This window comes from Oncorhynchus clarkii, chromosome 30 (assembly GCF_045791955.1).
Source record: "Oncorhynchus clarkii lewisi isolate Uvic-CL-2024 chromosome 30, UVic_Ocla_1.0, whole genome shotgun sequence".
NCBI lineage: Eukaryota > Metazoa > Chordata > Actinopteri > Salmoniformes > Salmonidae > Oncorhynchus > Oncorhynchus clarkii.
In genome coordinates this window covers 37,773,378-37,794,983 of record NC_092176.1, presented here as the reverse complement: position 1 = coordinate 37,794,983, position 21,606 = coordinate 37,773,378, and the positions used below count along the sequence as shown (strand labels likewise).

The 21,606-nt window shown below is 44.4% G+C and overlaps 1 protein-coding gene across 4 annotated transcripts in view; it reads right to left on the bottom strand.

The window, feature by feature from the left end:
- Positions 1-21,606, bottom strand: part of LOC139390107 (tight junction protein ZO-2-like) — a 179,134-nt gene that overhangs the window by 882 nt on the left and 156,646 nt on the right. For 3 of the 4 annotated variants that reach the window (XM_071137259.1, XM_071137262.1, XM_071137260.1), the window contains exons 13-21: positions 19,851-20,070; positions 16,564-16,748; positions 11,272-11,367; positions 10,615-10,694; positions 8,148-8,358; positions 6,937-7,037; positions 1,769-1,993; positions 1,072-1,182; positions 1-245 (exon numbers count right to left, since the gene is read on the bottom strand). The exon at positions 1-245 is cut by the window's left edge and continues 136 nt beyond it. In XM_071137259.1, coding sequence (XP_070993360.1) covers positions 1-245; positions 1,072-1,182; positions 1,769-1,993; positions 6,937-7,037; positions 8,148-8,358; positions 10,615-10,694; positions 11,272-11,367; positions 16,564-16,748; positions 19,851-20,070 — 1,474 coding nt within the window. Of the gene's footprint in view, positions 246-1,071; positions 1,183-1,768; positions 2,016-6,936; positions 7,038-8,147; positions 8,359-10,614; positions 10,695-11,271; positions 11,368-16,563; positions 16,749-19,850; positions 20,071-21,606 lie in introns of those variants that run through there. The other variant, XR_011629466.1, reaches the window with a different exon arrangement.

Here is a 21,606-nt window from a genome sequence, read left to right as displayed (position 1 = left end):
CCCATAGGGGCCACTGTGACTGGGGCTGTGCTGCTGGTGGTGTCCTGGATATTATAGGAGGGTTTGAGGGGCTGCAGTGCCAGGGGCTTGGCCTTGCCGAAGGAGTTGAGGGAGCGAGGGAGAGGAGGGGGGTCGTTGCTGGCAGGGCTGGAGGAGTGGGAGTCGTAGCCACGGCTGGGGGGGGGGTCGTACGCCCCTACTACCCCCCTGGGAGGGACTACCTCATCCCTGAACAACAGCTTCACCTTGAGGGGAAAGGAAGGGAGAGGTGGAGAGCGGGGAGGGGGACCAGCATAGAATTAGAATGAATCAAATCATTTTGATTTGATTCAATTAAATCATTCTATTTCTATGGGGACCAGACAGGGTTAGTCACATACGCACAACTCAAACCTTTGTGTAGGTGAATACTAGATTTCTGACTAGAAACATTTAAATATTCCCTCCTTTAGTGTTCCACCCTCACTACGTCACTGTTCATTTAAAACGGGAAAAAAGCCTCATTGTCTAGTCTCCGAGCAATGGTGAATACCACATTTTGACAAAGAGGACACCGACTAAACCACGGACATTCTATTTCTCTACTACATGCTCTAGAGTTCAGAACACAGGTAGAGTAATCTATAAGATCTGCTCAATGGACTGTGATGTTTCAGCCTCTGAGGTCATAGGCCCTTTCAGTTCTATCACCACAGGGAGTTCTGGGAGTCACTTCGTGCTAAATTAGGTACCAGCGTTGATACTGCCGTTGGAGGAATCCGAGCCACGGCGGGCGTGATTTCTCCAGATCAGATCATTCTTCAGAGGGAAGGGGAGTCTGCTCCTTCTCGTTGAGTTCAAGAGCTAAGTGGGGTGTCAGTAAATTGCCAAAAATGGAACAAGTAGAATCTAAGAGCACTGGGGCTAAACTAGCCTGACTGACCAATGACATGGAACATGAGTGGAGAGAGGCATGAAATATGTAATGATATGTTCCACAAATAATTTATGCCAGGGTTCAGCACAGAGTCAAGCATGTGTGTGTGTGTACTGTGTGTGTGTGTGTCTACTGTGTGTGTGCGTGTGTCTCACCTTGGGGGGGTCAGGTACAAACACGTGCGTTGGGCTGGCGCTGCTGAGCACCTCCCTGCTGCCCACCCTCCTGATGCCACCACGGACATCTGGACTGCACCTGCGCAGTATCTGACCACACACACACACACACACACACACACACACACACACACACACACACACACACACACACACACACACACACACACACACACACACACAAATAATTGAAGATTCTTGCACAGCCATACAAAATCATACCGTTAATAACCCTTGTGAAATGTTAAAGTAAATTCTGCCAGTGTTTCCAGTTTGTTTCTAACTACTAAAGTGCTGTACTAGAGAGAAACTGGCCACAGGCCTTTGGGTCCACTATTATCATAGTGCTGACTAGCCTCTATTTAATAAACAAATGTTTTGCTAAATTAAATTGGACACATTGAGTTCCTGAAACAACCCAAATAAATGCTAACCAGATGGTATTGATTCTGGTCACGAAGGCATAGACTGGACCCGAGACAGATTTCATAGGTGTAATGACGTGTTTCACCTGTAGAGGGCAGGAGAGATTCTTACAGCTCTCTATAGACTAGCGGCTGTGAGGTTAGGACATCACAGTCTTCTCTGAAGTGGTTTGCATCTGAGTGTGTGTGTGTGTGTGTGTGTGTGTGTGTGTGTGTGTGTGTGTGTGTGTGTGTGTGTGTGTGTCTCTAACCTCCTCTGCCAGTACGGGCTCAGAGGAGCGGCTGATAGCCGACACCGGCAGTTGATCGGCCGGTTCATTGTCCAGCTCGTTATCCGTATAAGCCCCGCCCTCGTCCGCCGTGTCATCGTAGTCACTGGCCAGTCGGCTGTCCATGCTCAGGTAGTCGGCCGACATGGCTGACAGGTAGGACATGCGGTCGTCATGGAGATCAAGGTCCGTCCCCGTGCCGTCCAGCTAAAAGAGACACATGATGGATCTTGGTGTACAGACAGGAAGCAGAAACACAAAGAAAACACAAAGAAAGAAAGAAGAAGCGAGCTGTAGAGCACCAGAAGGATTCACAGAGAGTATGCTCACAACACAGGACAACACAGGAAATATAGAGGCAACAACTTATGACTTATCTGACAGGGGATAGAAAAGGAAGTTATCACTATTTTAAAGGGAATAGAAAAGGAAGTTATCACTATCTTAAAGGGGATAGAAAAGGAAGTTATCACTATCTTAAAGGGGATAGAAAAGGAAGTTATCACTATCTGACAGGGGATAGAAAAGGAAGTTATCACTATTTTAAAGGGAATAGAAAAGGAAGTTATCACTATCTGACAGGGGATAGAAAAGGAAGTTATCACTATCTTAAAGGGGATAGAAAAGGAAGTTATCACTATCTTAAAGGGGATAGAAAAGGAAGTTATCACTATCTTAAAGGGGATAGAAAATGAAGTTATCACTATCTTAAAGGGGATAGAAAAGGAAGTTACCACTATCTTAAAGGGGATAGAAAAGGAAGTTATCACTATCTGACGGGGGATAGAAAAGGAAGATATCAATATCTGACAGGGGATAGAAAAGGCTGAGGTATAGTAGTAGTATCAAATGAAAGGGTTAAGATGGACAAGTACACACATGTTCACAGAAATCGTAGAGCATTGAAGTATACAGTAAGACTATTCTACTGAACATGATTGATCATGTGGATGACGGGGATTAGAATAGAGGATCAAAATAGTACACGTGATGTATAGAAGAGGAAAGGAGTAGAGTAGAGTCTAGTAGACTACAGAGTATAGTTCAGTAGAGTATAGTAGACTATAGTGTATAGTTCAGTAGTGTATAGTTCAGTAGAGTATAGTAGACTACAGAGTGTAGTTCAGTAGAGTCTAGTAGACTACAGAGTATAGTTCAGTAGAGTCTAGTAGACTACAGAGTATAGTTCAGTAGAGTCTAGTAGACTTTAGTGTATAGTTCAGTAGAGTATAGTAGACTATAGTGTATAGTTCAGTAGTGTATAGTTCAGTAGAGTATAGTAGACTACAGAGTGTAGTTCAGTAGAGTATAGTAGACTACAGAGTATAGTTCAGTAGAGTATAGTAGACTACAGCGTATAGTTCAGTTGAGTATAGTAGACTACAGAGTATAATTCAGTAGAGTATAGTACACTATAGTGTATAGTTTAGTATAGTATATCATATAGTACAGTAGATCAGAGTGTATAGTATAGTATAGTAGACTACAGTGCATAGTTTAGCATTTTATAGTGGACTATAGTGTATAGTTTAGTATAGTATAGTAGACTATAGTGTATAGTTTAGCATAGTATAGTAGAATATAGTGTATAGTTTAGTATAGTAAACTATAGTGTATGGTTTAGTATAGTATATCATATAGTATAGTAGACCAGAGTGTATAGTATAGTATAGTAGACTAGAGTGCATAGTATAGTAGACTACAGTGTATAGTTTAGTATAGTAAACTATGGCGTATAGTTTAGTATAGTATAGTTTAGCATTTATAGTGGACTATAGTGTATAGTTCAGTAGAGTAGAGTAGACTACAACATATAGTTCAGTAGAGTATAGTAGACTACAACATATAGTTCAGTAGAGTATAGTAGACTACAGAGTGTAGTTCAGTAGAGTCTAGTAGACTACAGAGTATAGTTCAGTAGAGTATAGTAGACTACAGAGTATAGTTCAGTAGAGTCTAGTAGACTATAGCGTATAGTTCAGTAGAGTATAGTAGACTACAGAGTATAGTTCAGTAGTGTATAGTTCAGTAGAGTATAGTAGACTACAGAGTATAGTTCAGTTGAGTATAGTAGACTACATAGTATAGTTCAGCAGAGTATAGTTCAGTAGAGTATAGTATACTACAGAGTGTAGTTCAGTAGAGTATAGTAGACTACAGAGTATAGTTCAGTAGAGTATAGTAGACTACAGAGTGTAGTTCAGTAGAGTATAGTAGACTATAGTGTATAGTTCAGTAGAGTATAGTAGACTACAGAGTATAGTTCAGTAGAGTATAGTAGACTACATAGTATAGTTCAGTAGAGTATAGTAGACTACAGAGTATAGTTCAGTAGTGTATAGTTCAGTAGAGTATAGTAGACTACAGAGTATAGTTCAGTAGAGTATAGTAGACTACAGAGTATAGTTCAGTAGAGTATAGTAGACTACAGAGTGTAGTTCAGTAGAGTCTAGTAGACTACAGAGTATAGTTCAGTAGAGTATAGTAGACTACAGAGTATAGTTCAGTAGAGTATAGTATACTACAGAGTATAGTTCAGTAGAGTCTAGTAGACTACAGAGTATAGTACACTATAGTGTATAGTTTAGTATAGTATATCATATAGTATAGTAGATCAGAGTGTATAGTAGACTACGTGTATAGTTTAGTATAGTATAGTAAACTATGGCGTATAGTTTAGTATAGTATAATGTATAGTTTAGCATTTATAGTGGACTATAGTGTATAGTTTAGTATAGTATAGTAGACTATAGTGTTTAGAGTATAGTAAACTGTACCAGAGGTTGTGGTATAGCTAATCCCCAGTCATACTGTACCAGAGGTTGTGGTATAGCTAATCCCCAGTCATACTGTATCAGAGGTTGTGGTATAGCTAATCCCCAGTCATACTGTATCAGAGGTTGTGGTATAGCTAATCCCCAGTCATACTGTATCAGAGGTTGTGGTATAGCTAATCCCCAGAGTCATACTGTACCAGAGGTTGTGGTATAGCTAATCCCCAGTCATACTGTACCAGAGGTTGTGGTATAGCTAATCCCCAGTCATACTGTATCAGAGGTTGTGGTATAGCTAATCCCCAGTCATACTGTATCAGAGGTTGTGGTATAGCTAATCCCCAGTCATACTGTATCAGAGGTTGTGGTATAGCTAATCCCCAGTCATACTGTATCAGAGGTTGTGGTATAGCTAATCCCCAGAGTCATACTGTACCAGAGGTTGTGGTATAGCTAATCCCCAGTCATACTGTATCAGAGGTTGTGGTATAGCTAATCCCCAGTCATACTGTACCAGAGGTTGTGGTATAGCTAATCCCCAGTCATACTGTATCAGAGGTTGTGGTATAGCTAATCCCCAGTCATACTGTACCAGAGGTTGTGGTATAGCTAATCCCCAGTCATACTGTATCAGAGGTTGTGGTATAGCTAATCCCCAGTCATACTGTATCAGAGGTTGTGGTATAGCTAATCCCCAATCATACTGTATCAGAGGTTGTGGTATAGCTAATCCCCAGAGTCATACTGTATCAGAGGTTGTGGTATAGCTAATCCCCAGAGTCATACTGTATCAGAGGTTGTGGTATAGCTAATCCCCAGAGTCATACTGTATCAGAGGTCGTGGTATAGCTAATCCCCAGTCATACTGTATCAGAGGTTGTGGTATAGCTAATCCCCAGTCATACTGTACCAGAGGTTGTGGTATAGCTAATCCCCAGTCATACTGTATCAGAGGTTGTGGTATAGCTAATCCCCAGTCATACTGTATCAGAGGTTGTGGTATAGCTAATCCCCAGTCATACTGTATCAGAGGTTGTGGTATAGCTAATCCCCAGAGTCATACTGTATCAGAGGTTGTGGTATAGCTAATCCCCAGTCATACTGTATCAGAGGTTGTGGTATAGCTAATCCCCAGTCATACTGTATCAGAGGTTGTGGTATAGCTAATCCCCAGTCATACTGTATCAGAGGTTGTGGTATAGCTAATCCCCAGAGTCATACTGTATCAGAGGTTGTGGTATAGCTAATCCCCAGTCATACTGTATCAGAGGTTGTGGTATAGCTAATCCCCAGAGTCATATATTATATATATATATATTAAGAAACATAAATCACACTTACCTGTGCTAATGTTTTTCACAGACAAAGTAAAATGCCACAATGACACTTTGCTCGTGATGCGCGCCCCTCAAATGATACTTATGTAACAACAGCCTGAGAACACTGGACTTGAAAAATCCCACACAGATGGAACCATGTGACATTCCATGTGTTATCTGACTGCCACAGGTGCTCCCTGTCAAAATACCATGACCAGTCCAGAGGACACACCGGTTGGGAACCACTGCAGTATGGTTTAGTGCAGTACGGTATAGTTCAGTATAGTACAGTACAGGTCAGTATAGTACAGTATAGTATAGTACAGTATAGTATAGTTCCGTATAGTACAGCATAGTATAGTTCAGTTCAGTATAGTTCAGTATAGTACAGTATAGTTCAGTTTAGTGCAGTATGGTATAGTGCAGTATAGTACAGCATTGTATAGTTCAGTACAGTATAGTTCAGTATAGTACAGTATAGTTCAGTTTAGTGCAGTATGGCATAGTTCAGTATAGTACAGTACAGGTCAGTATAGTACAGTATAGCATAGTTCAGTATAGTATAGTAAAGTATAGTATAGGTCAGTATAGTACAGCATAGCATAGTTCAGTACAGTATAGTGCAGTATAGTATAGCATAGTACAGTATAGTTCAGAATAGTGCAGTATAGTATAGTTCAGTACAGTATAGTGTAGTTCGGTATAGTACAGCATAGTATAGTGCAGTATAGTATAGTTCAGTACAGTATAGTGTAGTTCGGTATAGTACAGTATAGTATAGTACAGTATAGTATAGTTCGGTATAGTACAGTAGAGTATAGTACAGTCTGGAAAACTCCAGTCCTCTGGGGCCTGATTGGCATCACACTTTTTCTCCATCCCTAGAAAACACAGCTGATTAATCAAATGTGATTCTAAACTGAAGATCATGATTATGATTATTGGAGTCAGGTGTGTTAGCTGGGGCAACACTGTGACACCAATCAGGCCCTGGAGGACTGTAATTTCACACCCCTGGTATAGTATGTAGTTATGGGTCCATGGTGAGTGTGTTTACCTTCCCCTCAGACACCCAGACAGCCTGAGTCTGCTGCTCTCTGATAGAGTCCTTGACACTGCCGTACCACGCATCGTTGACCGAGTTCAACTCAATAGTAGCTGTAGGGAGAGGAGGGGGGGGGGGATCAGAGGAGAGGGGGTTGGAAGGAGAGAGGGGGAGAGGCGGTGGGAAGGAGAGAGGAGAAGAGGAGGAGGGATGAAGGGAGAGGGGGGAAGACAGATTGAGCAATAGAAACCAGGGAGATAGAGGAAGAGGAGAGAGATATAAAGAGAGTGGGGGCGAGAAAGGGAGGGGGGAGAGAGAGGATAGAGGGAGAAAGAGAGATAATAGCAGGATGGATGAGAAGAGAACATGGAGAGGTTGAGGGGAGAGGGGGAGAAGAAGGAGAGGGGGAGAGGAGGAGAAGAAGGAGAGGGGGAGCGGGGGAGAGGAGGAGAAGGAAAGAGGGGGAGAGGAGGAGAAAGAGAGGGGGAGAAGGAGAGAGGGAGAGGAGGAGAAGAAGGAGAGGGGAAGAGGAGGAGGAGGGGGGGAGGGGGAGAGGGAGAGGGGGAGAAGGAGAGAGGGAGAGAGGAGGAGAAGGAGAGAGGGAGAGGGGGAGGAGAGAGGGAGAGGAGGAGGAGAGAGGGAGAGAAGGGGAGAGGGAGAGGGGGATAAGGAGAGGAGGAGAAGGAGAGGGGGATAAGGAGAGGGGAGAAGGAGAGGGGGAGAAGGAGAGAGGGAGAGGAGAGGAGGAGAAGGAGCGAGGGGGAAAGGAGGAGAAGGAGAGAAGGAGAGAGGGAGAGGAGAGGAGGAGAAGGAGAGAGGGGGAGAGGAGGAGAAGGAGAGAGGGAGAGGGGGAGAGGAGAGGAGGAGAAGGAGAGAGGGGGAGAGGAGGAGAAGGAGAGAGGGAGAGGGGGGGAGGAGAGGAGGAGAAGGAGAGAGGGAGAGAGGAGGAGTTGTAACGGCACAACAACAAAAATACACGGTACAACAGATTATTCCTAATGCAGGAAAATAACTTTATCTTGTGTGTGTGTATCTGTATCTGTGTGTGAGTGTATGTGTGTGTGTGTGTGTGTGTGTGTGTGTGTGTGTGTGTTTGTGTGTTTGTATCTGTATCTAGTGTATATGTGTGTGTGTATCTGTACCTAGTGTATCTGTGTGTGTGAGTGTATCTGTGTTTGTGAGTGTATCTGTGTGTGTGTAGTCGATTCATGTGTGTGTCTAACCAGAGAAGAGGTGAGAACAGGTCTTCCTCAGTTTGACAGCTTGTTCGTATAGTTTGCGTGCCGAGCGGTTGGATCCAGGTATCACCCTCTGCCTCATGGCCTTAACTCCTGGTTTACTGTCTGGGTTGAAGAAGATGACGATGGGGTACCACTGGCTGTAGTTCAGTGTGTCCACTGCCTTGGGAGTCACATCCAGCAGGGCATGCTTGTCCTACAGGGGACGTGGTGGAGGACAATGAGTGACAGAAATGGAGAGAAAGAGATAGAGAAAGACACAGATAGAGATTGAGAGAGAGAGACAGAGAGAGACAGAGTGCGAGACAGACAGAGAGACAGTGCAGGTGAGAGAGATAGAGATAGAGAGGCACAGAGAGAGGGAGAGAGAGAGAGACAGAGAAAGACACACAGACAGAGAGAGAGAGAGACAGAGAGAGAGAGATATGGAGAGATATGGAGAGAGAGAGAGAGATATGGAGAGAGAGAGATAGAGAGAAAGAGAGAGATATGGAGAGATAGAGATATGGAGAGAGAGAGAGAGATATGGAGAGAGAGAGACAGAGAGAGAGATACAGTGCCTTGCGAAAGTATTCGCCCCCCTTGAACTTTGCGACCGTTTGCCACATTTCAGGCTTCAAACATAAAGATATAAAACTGTATTTTTTTGTGAAGAATCAACAACAAGTGGGCCACAATCATGAAGTGGAATGACATTTATTGGATATTTCAAACTTTTTTAACAAATCAAAAACTGAAAAATTGGGCGTGCAAAATGATTCAGCCCCCTTAAATTAATACTTTGTAGCGCCACCTTTTTCTGCGATTACATCTGTAAGTCGCTTGGGGTATGTCTCTATCAGTTTTGCACATCGAGAGACTGACATTTTTTCCCATTCCTCCTTGCAAAACAGCTCGAGCTCAGTGAGGTTGGATGGAGAGCATTTGTGAACAGCAGTTTTCAGTTCTTTCCACAGATTCTCGATTGGATTCAGGTCTGGACTTTGACTTGGCCATTCTAACACCTGGATATGTTTATTTTTGAACCATTCCATTGTAGATTTTGCTTTATCTTTTGGATCATTGTCTTGTTGGAAGACAAATCTCTGTCCCAGTCTCAGGTCTTTTGCAGACTCCATCAGGTTTTCTTCCAGAATGGTCCTGTATTTGGCTCCATCCATCTTCCCATCAATTTTAACCATCTTCCCTGTCCCTGCTGAAGAAAAGCAGGCCCAAACCATGATGCTGCCACCACCATGTTTGACAGTGGGGATGGTGTGTTCAGGGTGATGAGCTGTGTTGCTTTTACGCCAAACATAACGTTTTGCTTTGTTGCCAAAAAGTTCAATTTTGGTTTCATCTGACCAGAGCACCTTCTTCCACATGTTTGGTGTGTCTCCCAGGTGGCTTGTGGCAAACTTTAAACGACACTTTTTATGGATATCTTTAAGAAATGGCTTTCTTCTTGCCACTCTTCCATAAAGGCCAGATTTGTGCAATATACGACTGATTGTTGTCCTATGGACAGAGTCTCCCACCTCAGCTGTAGATCTCTGCAGTTCATCCAGAGTGATCATGGGCCTCTTGGCTGCATCTCTGATCAGTCTTCTCCTTGTATGAGCTGAAAGTTTAGAGGGACGACCAGGTCTTGGTAGATTTGCAGTGGTCTGATACTCCTTCCATTTCAATATTATCGCTTGCACAGTGCTCCTTGGGATGTTTAATACTTGGGAAATCTTTTTGTATCCAAATCCGGCTTTAAACTTCTTCACAACAGTATCTCGGACCTGCCTGGTGTGTTCCTTGTTCTTCATGATGCTCTCTGCGCTTTTAACGGACCTCTGAGACTATCACAGTGCAGGTGCATTTATACGGAGACTTGATTACACACAGGTGGATTGTATTTATCATCATTAGTCATTTAGGTCAACATTGGATCATTCAGAGATCCTCACTGAACTTCTGGAGAGAGTTTGCTGCACTGAAAGTAAAGGGGCTGAATAATTTTGCACGCCCAATTTTTCAGTTTTTGATTTGTTAAAAAAGTTTGAAATATCCAATAAATGTCGTTCCACTTCATGATTGTGTCCCACTTGTTGTTGATTCTTCACAAAAAAATACAGTTTTATATCTTTATGTTTGAAGCCTGAAATGTGGCAGAAGGTCGCAAAGTTCAAGGGGGCCGAATACTTTCGCAAGGCACTGTATGTACCTCTGTATGTGTAATGTTTACTGTTAATTTCTGTTGTTTTTCACTTTATATATTCACTTTGTATGTTGTCTACCTCACTTGCTTTGGCAATGTTAACACATGTTTCCCATGCCAATAAAGCCCTTGAATTGAATTGATATGGAGAGAGAGAGACAGAGAGAGAGATATGGAGAGAGAGAGAGAGAGAGAGAGAGAGAGATATGGAGAGAGAGAGAGCGAGAGAAAGAGAGATATGGAGAGAGAGAGAAAGAGAACTCAAACCTGCTCGATGATCTGGCGGATGGTGTTGAGTCTCACTACTCCTGAGGATTTCTCTGAACCGGCATCTTTAGGCTCCGTTTCTGACGGTGGACAGAGACGAAGAGAGAGACGGACACAGAGAGACAGACACAGTGTTACTCATTCAATGAGTACTAGTGTGACTCAAAATCAGACAGACAAACTGACATCCACACACACAGACAGACACAAACGCACGCATCCACACACACGTTTTGTTTTACTATTGTCGTGGGGACCAAAAACTAACTTGAACTCCGGAATCCCTAAAGGCTCGCACAGATCGCACCGAAAATGGATCTAGCGTTTGTCTGCCGATCGTTCATCGCAAAGTGTTTTAGGGACCACCTGCTGTAGCCGTCTGACTGCCAGCATTTTTCATGCGATTCTAAATGTAAATGTGGTGCGCACTCGGTTTTGAAAATGATGTTCAGAGGTGCTATGTAGTTTCGGCCAGCAAATGCTATTGGTGTGTATGAGCCCAAACTCCTAACCCTAAACCTAACCCCTAACCCTAATTCTAACCATAACCCCTAAGCCTAAAATAAGTGTCCCCGCTTGTCTGAATTGTACTTGTTTTTACTATCCTTCTGAAACCCCCCCCCACACACACACACACACACTGTGTGAGGTCCTTACTGGCAATGATGAACAGGTCAGGCAGCTCGTTAGCAAGCTTGTCGTTGGCTGCATCAGCTATAGGTCCAAACAGAACCACAGGACGTCTGAAACCAGCTACAGTATATTAGAGAGAGAGAGAGAGAGAGAGAGAGAGAGAGAGAGAGAGAGAGAGAGAGAGAGAAAAAACAAAGAACAACACAAAGAGTTATCTATCCAAAACGGAGATGTGTGGGTAAATCACTTCTCCAATCTTTTTGGCCAGTTATAGAACCCATTGCCCTTTATGGTTGTGAGGTCTGGGGTCCGCTCACCAACCAAGAATTCACAAAATGGGACAAACACCAAGTTGAGACTCTGCATGCAGAATTCTGCAAACATATCCTCCGTGTACAACGTAAAACACCAAATAATGCATGCAGAGCAGAATTAGGCCGATACCCACTAATTATCAAAATCCATTAAAGAGCTGTTAAATTCTACAAACACCTAAAAGGAAGCGATTCCCAAACCTTCCATAACAAAGCCATCACCTACAGAGAGATGAACCTGGAGAAGAGTCCCCTAAGCAAGCTGGTCCTGGGGCTCTGTTCACAAACACAAACACACCCTACAGAGCCCCGGGACAGCAGCACAATTAGACCCAACCAAATCATGAGAAAACAAAAAGATAATTACTTGACACACTGGAAAGAATGAACAAAAAAACAGAGCAAACTAGAATGCTATTTGGCCCTAAACAGAGAGTACACAGTGGCAGAATACCTGACCACTGTGACTGACCCAAAATTAGGGAAAGCTTTGACTATGTACAGACTCAGTGAGCATAGCCTTTCAAGAGAAGACAGGCTATGTGCACACTGCCCACAAAATGAGGTGGAAACTGAGCTGCACTTCCTAACCTCCTGCCAAACGTATGACCATATTAGAGACACATATTTCCCTCAGATTACACAGACCCACAAAGAATTAGAAAACAAACCCAATTTTGATAAACTCTATTGGGTGAAGTACCACATTCTGCCATCACAGCAGCAAGATTTGTGACCTGTTCCCACAAGAAAAGGTCAACCAGTGAAGAACAAACCCCGTTGTAAATACAACCCATATTTATGTTGATTTATTTTCCCTTTAACTATTCGCACATCATTACAACAATGTATATGTTCATATGACATTTGAAACTTCTGAGTATAATATTTAAGGTTCACTTTTTATTGTTTATTTCACTTTTGTTTATTCATTTCACTTGCTTTGGCAATGTAAACATGTTCCCATGCCAATAAAGCCTCTTGAATTGAAAGAGAGAGCGAGCGAGAGAGAGCGAGAGAGAGAGAGAGAGAGAGAGAGAGAGAGAGAGAGAGAGAGAGAGAGAGATGCTTTATACAGCCCCTCCTTGTAGTAATACAGTGGTTCGTCCTATTAAAGTTGCAGTGTACTGCAGCACAGCTTGCATGGTGCCGTAGAATTCTATGGCACGTTATTTAGGTGCCAACCACTGGTACCATTAATGTTAATTAGTGCTAGTTTGACCATCAGAGGGCATCTGTGCTGCAGTACGCTGCAACTTTAATAGGACGAACCACTGTATTACTACAAGGAGTGGCTGTACTAGAGAATAAAAAATAAAAAATTGTAAGAACATAGTATATGAGACTGATTTGAAGAAATGTTGCTTAATTAATTAGATTAATATTATGGTGTTTCTATTCCAAGAAAAACCCTCAGGGTTTCCGTTAGGATGGAAGGGAAAATATGGCGCTGTACAACGTGACGGTCAGGAGTATGCTACAGTACTGGACTATTTGGCTAAAGAATCCCTGTGTTGTGCGGGCACGCGGGACAACAGCGTTCAATTCCCCGACGGGGAGGAAGGAGTAGGCTGTCCTTGTAAATAAGAATTTGTTTTTTAACTGACTTGCCTAGTTAAATAAAGGTTACACTAAGAGCATAACATTTCTACACCATGTAGTCTAACCAATACCCAGACGGAGATTCAGTCAAAATAAAAATCTAATTGATTTATCAAGACCAGTCCCCATGCTTGTCTCAGAGCAGCGCGAAACGGTGCTAAAATTGTTGTAGGCTATTGCTTTCAATCCTATTGCTTCTAACTTCAATATGCTCTTTAAATAAATAAGACCTACACCACTTTTAACAGCACATTACTCAACACTAGTGAGACTCATGTCGCCTACAGTAGACCTACAGTATATCAGAAAATATGATGTGACTCTCAGCTAATAATTATAATATAGAAGATTGGAGGATTCTAAATTAAAACCAAAAGTCGCCTCATAGGTTTCCCCGTGGCGGCCGGCACGGTTATCTGTAGCAACGCATTTTGCATTGCGATGCGATGACTTAGACAGCTGCGCCACTGGGGAGGCCCCATCCACAAAGTATCAAAATACAGAGAGGCGTTGGTAAAGGTATATTGTCCTGCTAATAGCCCATAATGGGCTATTATAATACTGTACATGGTGTTCAGGTCAGGATAACCAAAACATTTCTTTATTAAAGATCAGAAAGAATGTAGGTACTTATTTATTTTGATCCAAAGCCATGAATGAGTGAGTCATTCAGCTTTATGTAGGTGCCGGGGCTATATGACTGTGCCATCAACTTGATTATATATAACGATATTTTGGAGGTTATTTATTTTTCAAAAAAACGCAAGTGAGCGATTGTAATCTGAATAAAAGCCAAAACTGAAATGTAAACCAATCACTGCCGGTTGTGATACAGCCAACCTAAGTAAGAGATACATTTGACAATATAATTCTCCCCCTACGCTCCTTCTAGGCAAGTCTATTGTCCAGCTACCCGCTAATAGCAATAATGGCGCTGTACAACGTGACTGTGTGTGTTTGAAAGAGCATTTTTCAGTAAGCAACAATTTGTTTCCCTTCATTAGACAACTTTGTTCCAACATTTCTGTAATTCAGTGATATTTATTCCCAAAGTAATTTGAAAGAGTATTTTTATAATTATTTTATTAACGAAAGCATAAAGATGCCATTATTAGATACATTATTTTAGTTTGAACGTGCAGACTGGCACTAATAACAGCAGGAGGTTTCCCTAGTCAGCGCCATTATTAGTGCAATGCCCCTTAAAGTGTTGCTCTGTGCTACCCAGTGTGGCGGGGTGGTCCACCCCCTCCCCTTCCTCCTCCTCCCTTCCCCATGGGCTAACTCTGTTTTCTATGCGCGGCTTTGCGGCACATCCCGTACCCCCTGCCCTCATGCCTTGAACCTCGCACGCTTTCAGTGGATACAGCTAGAGAACTACAAGGAAATCCCATTGTGCCCCACTCAGGAGCCATGACCAATATGACCAATATATATTGTCCTGCTAATGACAGGGTTAATAATAGATCTGTGAGAATATCCAACAGGCTTTTATATAATTCTAAATTAATAATAATAATAATAATCGCTTTGTTAAAAAATAACAATATTTTGTAGATGATTTTGTTTTTAAATAATATATAATGAGAGAGAAAAATAAAATAATATTCTTGAACATGGGGCGAGACATTGTTACTAATTTGTAAATAAAGCCAGTTTGTTATTTATAATGATTTATTTCTGTTTTTATAGGGAGAAGATCTACAGTCATCTCATGGGTCTCCCAGTCGAGGCCAGCACAGGTATTGAACCAGCATCTGTAGAAACACAGCCTGCACTGCTATGAAGTGTCTTAGACCGTTGCGCCACTCAGGCGCTGTACAACGTGACTGGTCAGGAGTGGCCTACAGTAAGACCAAAATAATCCTAACAAAATAAAATAATAAAAACCTTAGTGTAACAACAGTTTTAGTAAGTAATACTGAAGTCGTGCACAATTATCAGTTTCTATTGAGGTTTATGTGGCCCATTCATTGTCAGTTAGAGACACAGTAATACCCAAAAGCATAAACAGTGCTCTAACTCCCCCTTGTGGTGGTCTGGAGCAATGAAGTGGTGACGCAGGGTACCGTACTAAACCACAAATTACCTTTAAGTCCCACAGCATAATCACAAACTTTTATTGGAGCAACCACTGTACAACCTCAAAACAACATGACTATTAGTGGGTCTATCATGCACAACGTTAGGGGTATAAAAGTGTGTGGCTAGAGGGGCCAACAGTGTCTGATAGGTGAAACAATAGACCAGGCCCATTAAAGCTATGTCTCAGTCCAGTCTCAGTCCAGTCTCAGTCCTGTCTCAGTCTCAGTCCAGTCTCAGTCCTGTCTCAGTCCTGACTCAGTCCTGACTCAGTCCTGACTCAGTCCTGACTCAGTCCTGACTCAGTCCTGTCAGCCATAAAACACCATTGTTTCTGTTTTGTCCGCTTGACTGAAACAACAGCAGAGAAAGAGCAACTGCTTTAATACATCCCTGGCCTTCGTTTCATAGATACACTCCTCCTCCTCTTCCTCCTGTTCTACCCTTCTGTCCAATTATCTCCTTCTAATGTCACTTTCCATTCTCCTGTAACCTTGTCTTTCTCCTCTTTGGCGTTCCCTTCCTCTCTCCTTTCCATCTCCTCCTGTCAACTTTCTCTCTCCATCTTCCTTTTCCCCCTTCCTGTATCCTCTCCAGAACGGCGTAGCTCCTGTCTGACCCATTGACATGCCCTCTCTGAGGACCATTCTCCTCTCACCTCACCTCCCCCAATTCTCCCCTGCTCCTCCCCCATCCCCCACCCCCCTCCAACCTACTCGTTCTCCCCTGTGGTGTGTATTTCCTGTGTTTAGCGTGACAACCATCTTTCTCTCACTGTTCCCCCCCCCTTCCTGTGTGTGTGTTGTTTCCTGTCTGTTTCCCAATGCAGGCCTGCCTTTCAACTTCCCCCTCTCCTCTCCTTAATGATATACTTCTCCTCAACTTCCCCTCAATGATATACTTCTCCTCAACTTCCCCCTCAATGATATATTTCTCCTCAACTTCCCCCTCTCCTCTCCTTAATGATATACTTCTCCTCAACTTCCCCCTCAATGATATAATTCTCCTCAACTTCCCCCTCAATGATATAATTCTCCTCAACTTCCCCCTCTCCTCTCCTCAATGATATACTTCTCCTCAACTTCCCCCTCTTCTCTCCTCAATGATATACTTACCCTCAACTTTCCCTACACCTCTCTCGCTCTTCTCCCCCTCTTTTCCCTCTCTTCTCCCTCCCTTCTCCCTCTCCTTTCCTTTCCCTTCTCCTCTCTCCCACCTCCCCCTCTCTTCTCCCCTCTCCTCTCCCCTCTCTTCTCTCCCTCTCTCCTCTCCCCTCTCAACTCTTATTTCTTGTGTCGTTTCCCTATGTCAGACCCACCCTCTCGGAGCACGACTCTCTCGTAAGCGGGGAAGCGTGTGGCGACGGGCGTAGCGCTGACGTCCTCTCTGCTCTTCCTCAGCTCCTTTCTCTTGGCTGCCCTTTGACCCCTCAGACGCCAGAAGTCAGCCCGGTCCGTCCCAGCGGCCTTATGGGAGTTCTGGACGCTCGCCATCTGGTCAGCCCTGGGAGGGAGGGAGAGGGAGGGGGAAAGAGAGAGAGACCGACAGACAAAGAGAGAGTATGACCATATTAGAGACACATATTTCCCTCAGATTACACAGATCCACAAAGAACTTGATAACAAATCCAATTTTGTTAAACTCCCATATCTACTGGGTGAAATTCCACAGTGTGCCATCACAGCAGCAAGATGTGTGACCTGTTGCCACGAGAAAAGGGCAAACAGTGAAGAACAAACACCATATTTATCTTTTTTATTTTCTCTTTTGTACTTGAACCATTTGCACATCATTACAACACTGTATTTAGACATAATGACATTTGAAATGTCTTTATTATTTTTATTGTTTATTTCACTTTTGTTTATTATGCATTTTACTTGCTTTGGCAACGTAAACAGCTGTTTCCCATACCAATAAAGCCCCTTGAATTGAACTGAGAGAGAGAGGGCATGAAAGAGACAGGGAGAGAGTTTGAGACACTTGGTGAGACGGGGCAGAACAGAACAGAAAGTGATGAGAGATGAGGAGTGGTCAAGAGAAAGAAATTGTGAGGGAAGAGGGGGATGAGGAGACAGGATGGTGAGAGGGGGAGGAGAGAAGAGGGGGATGAGGAGACAGGATGGTGAGAGGGGGAGGATAGAAGAAGGGGATGAGGAGACAGGATGGTGAGAGGGAGAGAAGGAGGGGATGAGGAGACAGGATGATGAGAGGGGGAGAAGGAGGGAAGAGGGGGGTGAGGAGACAGGATGATGAGAGGGAGAGAAGGAGGGGATGAGGAGACAGGATGATGAGAGGGGGAGAAGGAGGGAAGAGGGGGATGATGAGAAGGAGGGAAGAGGGGGATGAGGAGACAGGATGATGAGAGGGAGAGGAGGAGGGAAGAAGGGGATGAGGAGACAGGATGATGAGAGGGAGAGAAGGAGGGAAGAGGGGGGTGAGGAGACAGGATGATGAGAGGGAGAGAAGGAGGGAAGAGGGGGATGATGAGAAGGAGGGAAGAGGGGGATGAGGAGACAGGATGATGAGAGGGAGAGGAGGAGGGAAGAAGGGGATGAGGAGACAGGATGATGAGAGGGAGAGAGAGGGAAGAGGGGGGTGAGGAGACAGGATGGTGAGAGGGAGAGAAGGAGGGGATGAGGAGACAGGATGATGAGGGAGAGAAGGAGGGGATGAGGAGACAGGATGGTGAGAGGGAGAGAAGGAGGGGATGAGGAGACAGGATGGTGAGAGGGAGAGAAGGAGGGGATAAGGAGGCAGGATGATGAGAGGGAGAGAAGGAGGGAAGAGGGGGATGAGAAGACAGGATGAGAGGGAGAGAAGGAGGGGATGAGGAGGCAGGATGGTGAGAGGGAGAGAAGGAGGGAAGAAGGGGATGAGGAGACAGGATGGTGAGAGGGAGAGAAGAAGGGAAGAGGGGGGATGAGGAGACAGGATGGTGAGAGGGAGAGAAGGAGGGAAGGAGGGGATGAGGAGGCAGGATGGTGAGAGGGAGAGAAGGACGGAATGAGGAGACAGAATGGTGAGGGAGAGAAGGAGGGAAGAGGGGGATGAGGAGACAGGATGGTGAGAGGGAGAGAAGGAGGGAAGAGGGGGGATGAGGAGACAGGATGGTGAGAGGGAGAGAAGGAGGGAAGGAGGGGGTGAGGAGGCAGGATGGTGAGAGGGAGAGAAGGACGGAATGAGGAGACAGAATGGTGAGGGAGAGAAGGAGGGAAGAGGGGGATGAGGAGGCAGGATGGTGAGAGGGAGAGGGCAGTATGCTAGAGTTATAAGAGAGTAAGTTGGTGTGGGAGATGAAGACAGATGAACCAAGACAGGTGTGTTTACAATACAAATAGATGTTTCAGTTTGTGTGTGTGTGTGTGTGTATGTGTGTAGTGTGTGTGCGTGTGTGTATGTGTGTAGTGTGTGTGTGTGTGTGTGTGTGTGTATGTGTGTAGTGTGTATGTGTGTAGTGTGTGTGTGTGTGTGTGTAGTGTGTGTGTGTGTGTGTGTAGTGTGTGTATGTGTGTAGTGTGTGTGTGTGTGTGTGTGTATGTGTGTAGTGTGTGTGTGTGTGTATGTGTGTGTGTGTGTGTGTGTGTGTGTGTGTGTATGTGTGTGTGTGTGTGTGTGTGTGTGTGTGTGTGTGTGTGTGTGTGTAGTGTGTGTATGTGTGTGTATGTGTGTAGTGTGTGTGTGTGTGTATGTGTGTGTGTGTGTGTGTGTGTGTGTGTGTGTGTGTGTGTGTGTGTGTGTGTGTGTGTGTAGTGTGTGTATGTGTGTGTGTGTGTGTATGTGTGTAGTGTGTGTGTGTGTGTGTGTGTGTGTGTGTAGTGTGTGTGTGTAGGGATCAAAGTTGAGAGACAGTGTGTGATCGAGGAGTCTGTAAGACAGAGAGAAGAGTGTCACAGAGCCCTCTGGAACTGTCATCACGGACACCTGTCCCCTATTCCCACTGATTGTATGTGTATATCTGTGCCCTTCTGTTCACCACGGTGCTGTTGATTATTGTTACAAGGTCCGTTGGTACTGTGAGTACCTGTGCTGCGTGTTTTGGGCTTTCGTGCCCTTGTGGATTGTGCAGATGATTACGGGTCTCGTCCCGTGTGATAATCATTGTGCGCTTGTGTTATTTATTCAAGGTGCTCCTCACTCTTTTGTTAGGGTTACTACCCTGTGTTTTGTTACGTGTTTGTTTGGTCTTCGTCCCCGTGCCTTTACACGGCACGCCGTAATTGAGGTACAGTTTTTAAAAAACGATTACACATTCCTGCATCTGTCTCCCGAATCTCTTCATACCAACGTGACAGAGAGAGATGGTACTGATGTGACTGAACACTCCCCTAACAGTCAACTGATGGCCAGGGAATCTTATCTGTCCTCGTAAAGTTACTATAGCAGGGCCAAATCCTGTCTTCAGAAACTCTCATTTAGTGTCCTCCCAGTTCATCTCACCTGCTCTAGTTAGGGGTGATTACCTGTTCATTATGGATGATGCCTTAGGGATGATTACCTGTTCATTATGGAGGATGCCTTAGGGATGATTACCTGTTCATTATGGATGATGCCTTAGGGATGATTACCTGCTCTTGTTGGGGATGATGCCTTAGGGATGATTACCTGCTCTTGTTGGGGATGATGCCCTTCTCTAGCAGCTTTTTATCCTTGCCGGTGCGGATGGCCAGCCAGTTGCCCAGCTTGCCGTCGTAGAGGGTGTCCACCACCTTAAAGATCTCCCCTCTGGAGAAAGCCAGGCTCTGAGGGGCCTCCCGCTCATACTCAAAATGAGTCCTGATAAAGAAAGAGTCCCCACGACCCGACGCCAGGATGTCATTGTAGACTGGAGAAAGGGAGGGGGGGGAGAGAGAGAGAGGGAGGGAGAAAAATAGAGGGGGGGGGGGGGGGGGGGAGAGAGGGGATAAGGGAGAGAGGGCGAGGAAAAGAGAAAGAGAGAGAGAGAGAGTGGGGAGAAAGAGAGAGGGGGGAGGGAGGGAGGGCGGAGAAAAGAGAAAGAGATCAGGCTTCACTCCCTGATTCCCTCCCTGCTCATACTACTAACTGTAGACCAGTGGCAGAGGAGGCTGCTGAGGGGAGAAGGGCTTGTAATATTGTCTGGAATGGTGTTCATGGAATGTTTGATATACTGCTCTATTTATTCCATTCTAACCATTACTATGAGCCCGTCCTCCGATCTAAAGTACCACCAGCCACCACTGATCAGTGCTCACCAACCACTCGTCCTGGTGAGCTACAGCTTGTACAGGCTTTTGGTCCAGCCCAGCACTAATTTACGAGCACAATCTGTAGCTTTCAACGACCAGGGTTGATGAACGTCAACAGGAACAAGTGGCTCTTTACAACCCATGTTCTATGTACCCATTCAGTCCCCATTCAGTCCCCATGCTCTACAGATCACACTGGTAGACCTGTACCCCAGAGGCACTATCTCACACCATGGAAAGATGTGTGTGTGTGTGTGTGTGTGTGTGTGTGTGTGTGTGTGTGTGTGTGTGTGTGTGTGTGTGTGTGTGAGTGAGTGAGTGAGTGACGCGCAGCGCACTGACACAGTTATTACAGACACACAGCACACTGACACAGTTATTACAGACACACTGACACCGTTATTACAGACACACTGACACAGTTATTATAGATACACAGCACACTAACACAGTTATTACAGACACACAGCACACTGACACAGTTATTACAGACACACTGACACCGTTATTACAGACACACTGACACAGTTATTATAGATACACAGCACACTAACACAGTTATTACAGACACACAGCACACTGACACAGTTATTACAGACACACAGCACACTGACACAGTTATTACAGACACACAGCACACTGACACAGTTATTACAGACACACAGCACACTGACACAGCTACTACAGACACACAGCACACTGACACAGCTACTACAGACACACAGCACACCGACACAGTTATTACAGACACACAGCACACTGACAGTTATTACAGACACACAGCACACTGACACAGTTATTACAGACACACAGCACACTGACACAGCTACTACAGACACACAGCACACCGACACAGCTACTACAGATTCATTAGATTCCTTGACTACATGTAGACACTAACACACATATACAGACAGTTGTACAAGTTACATGTCACAATTCAGGGCAAAAGGTTTATGAGGCAATGTTCTCATTCAGTGACTTGTGTGCCCCTCTGTATGTGTGTGTGTGTTTAACGAGTAGAGAGGAGCATGGAGAGGACAGTATGAACCACTGCTCAGGGGTTATTCCACTGTTCACTGATATCCTCTCATATCCTACATAAAGCACCGATTCAACTAGACTAGCGCTACCTTCTCCCTTCCTGTCAAGCT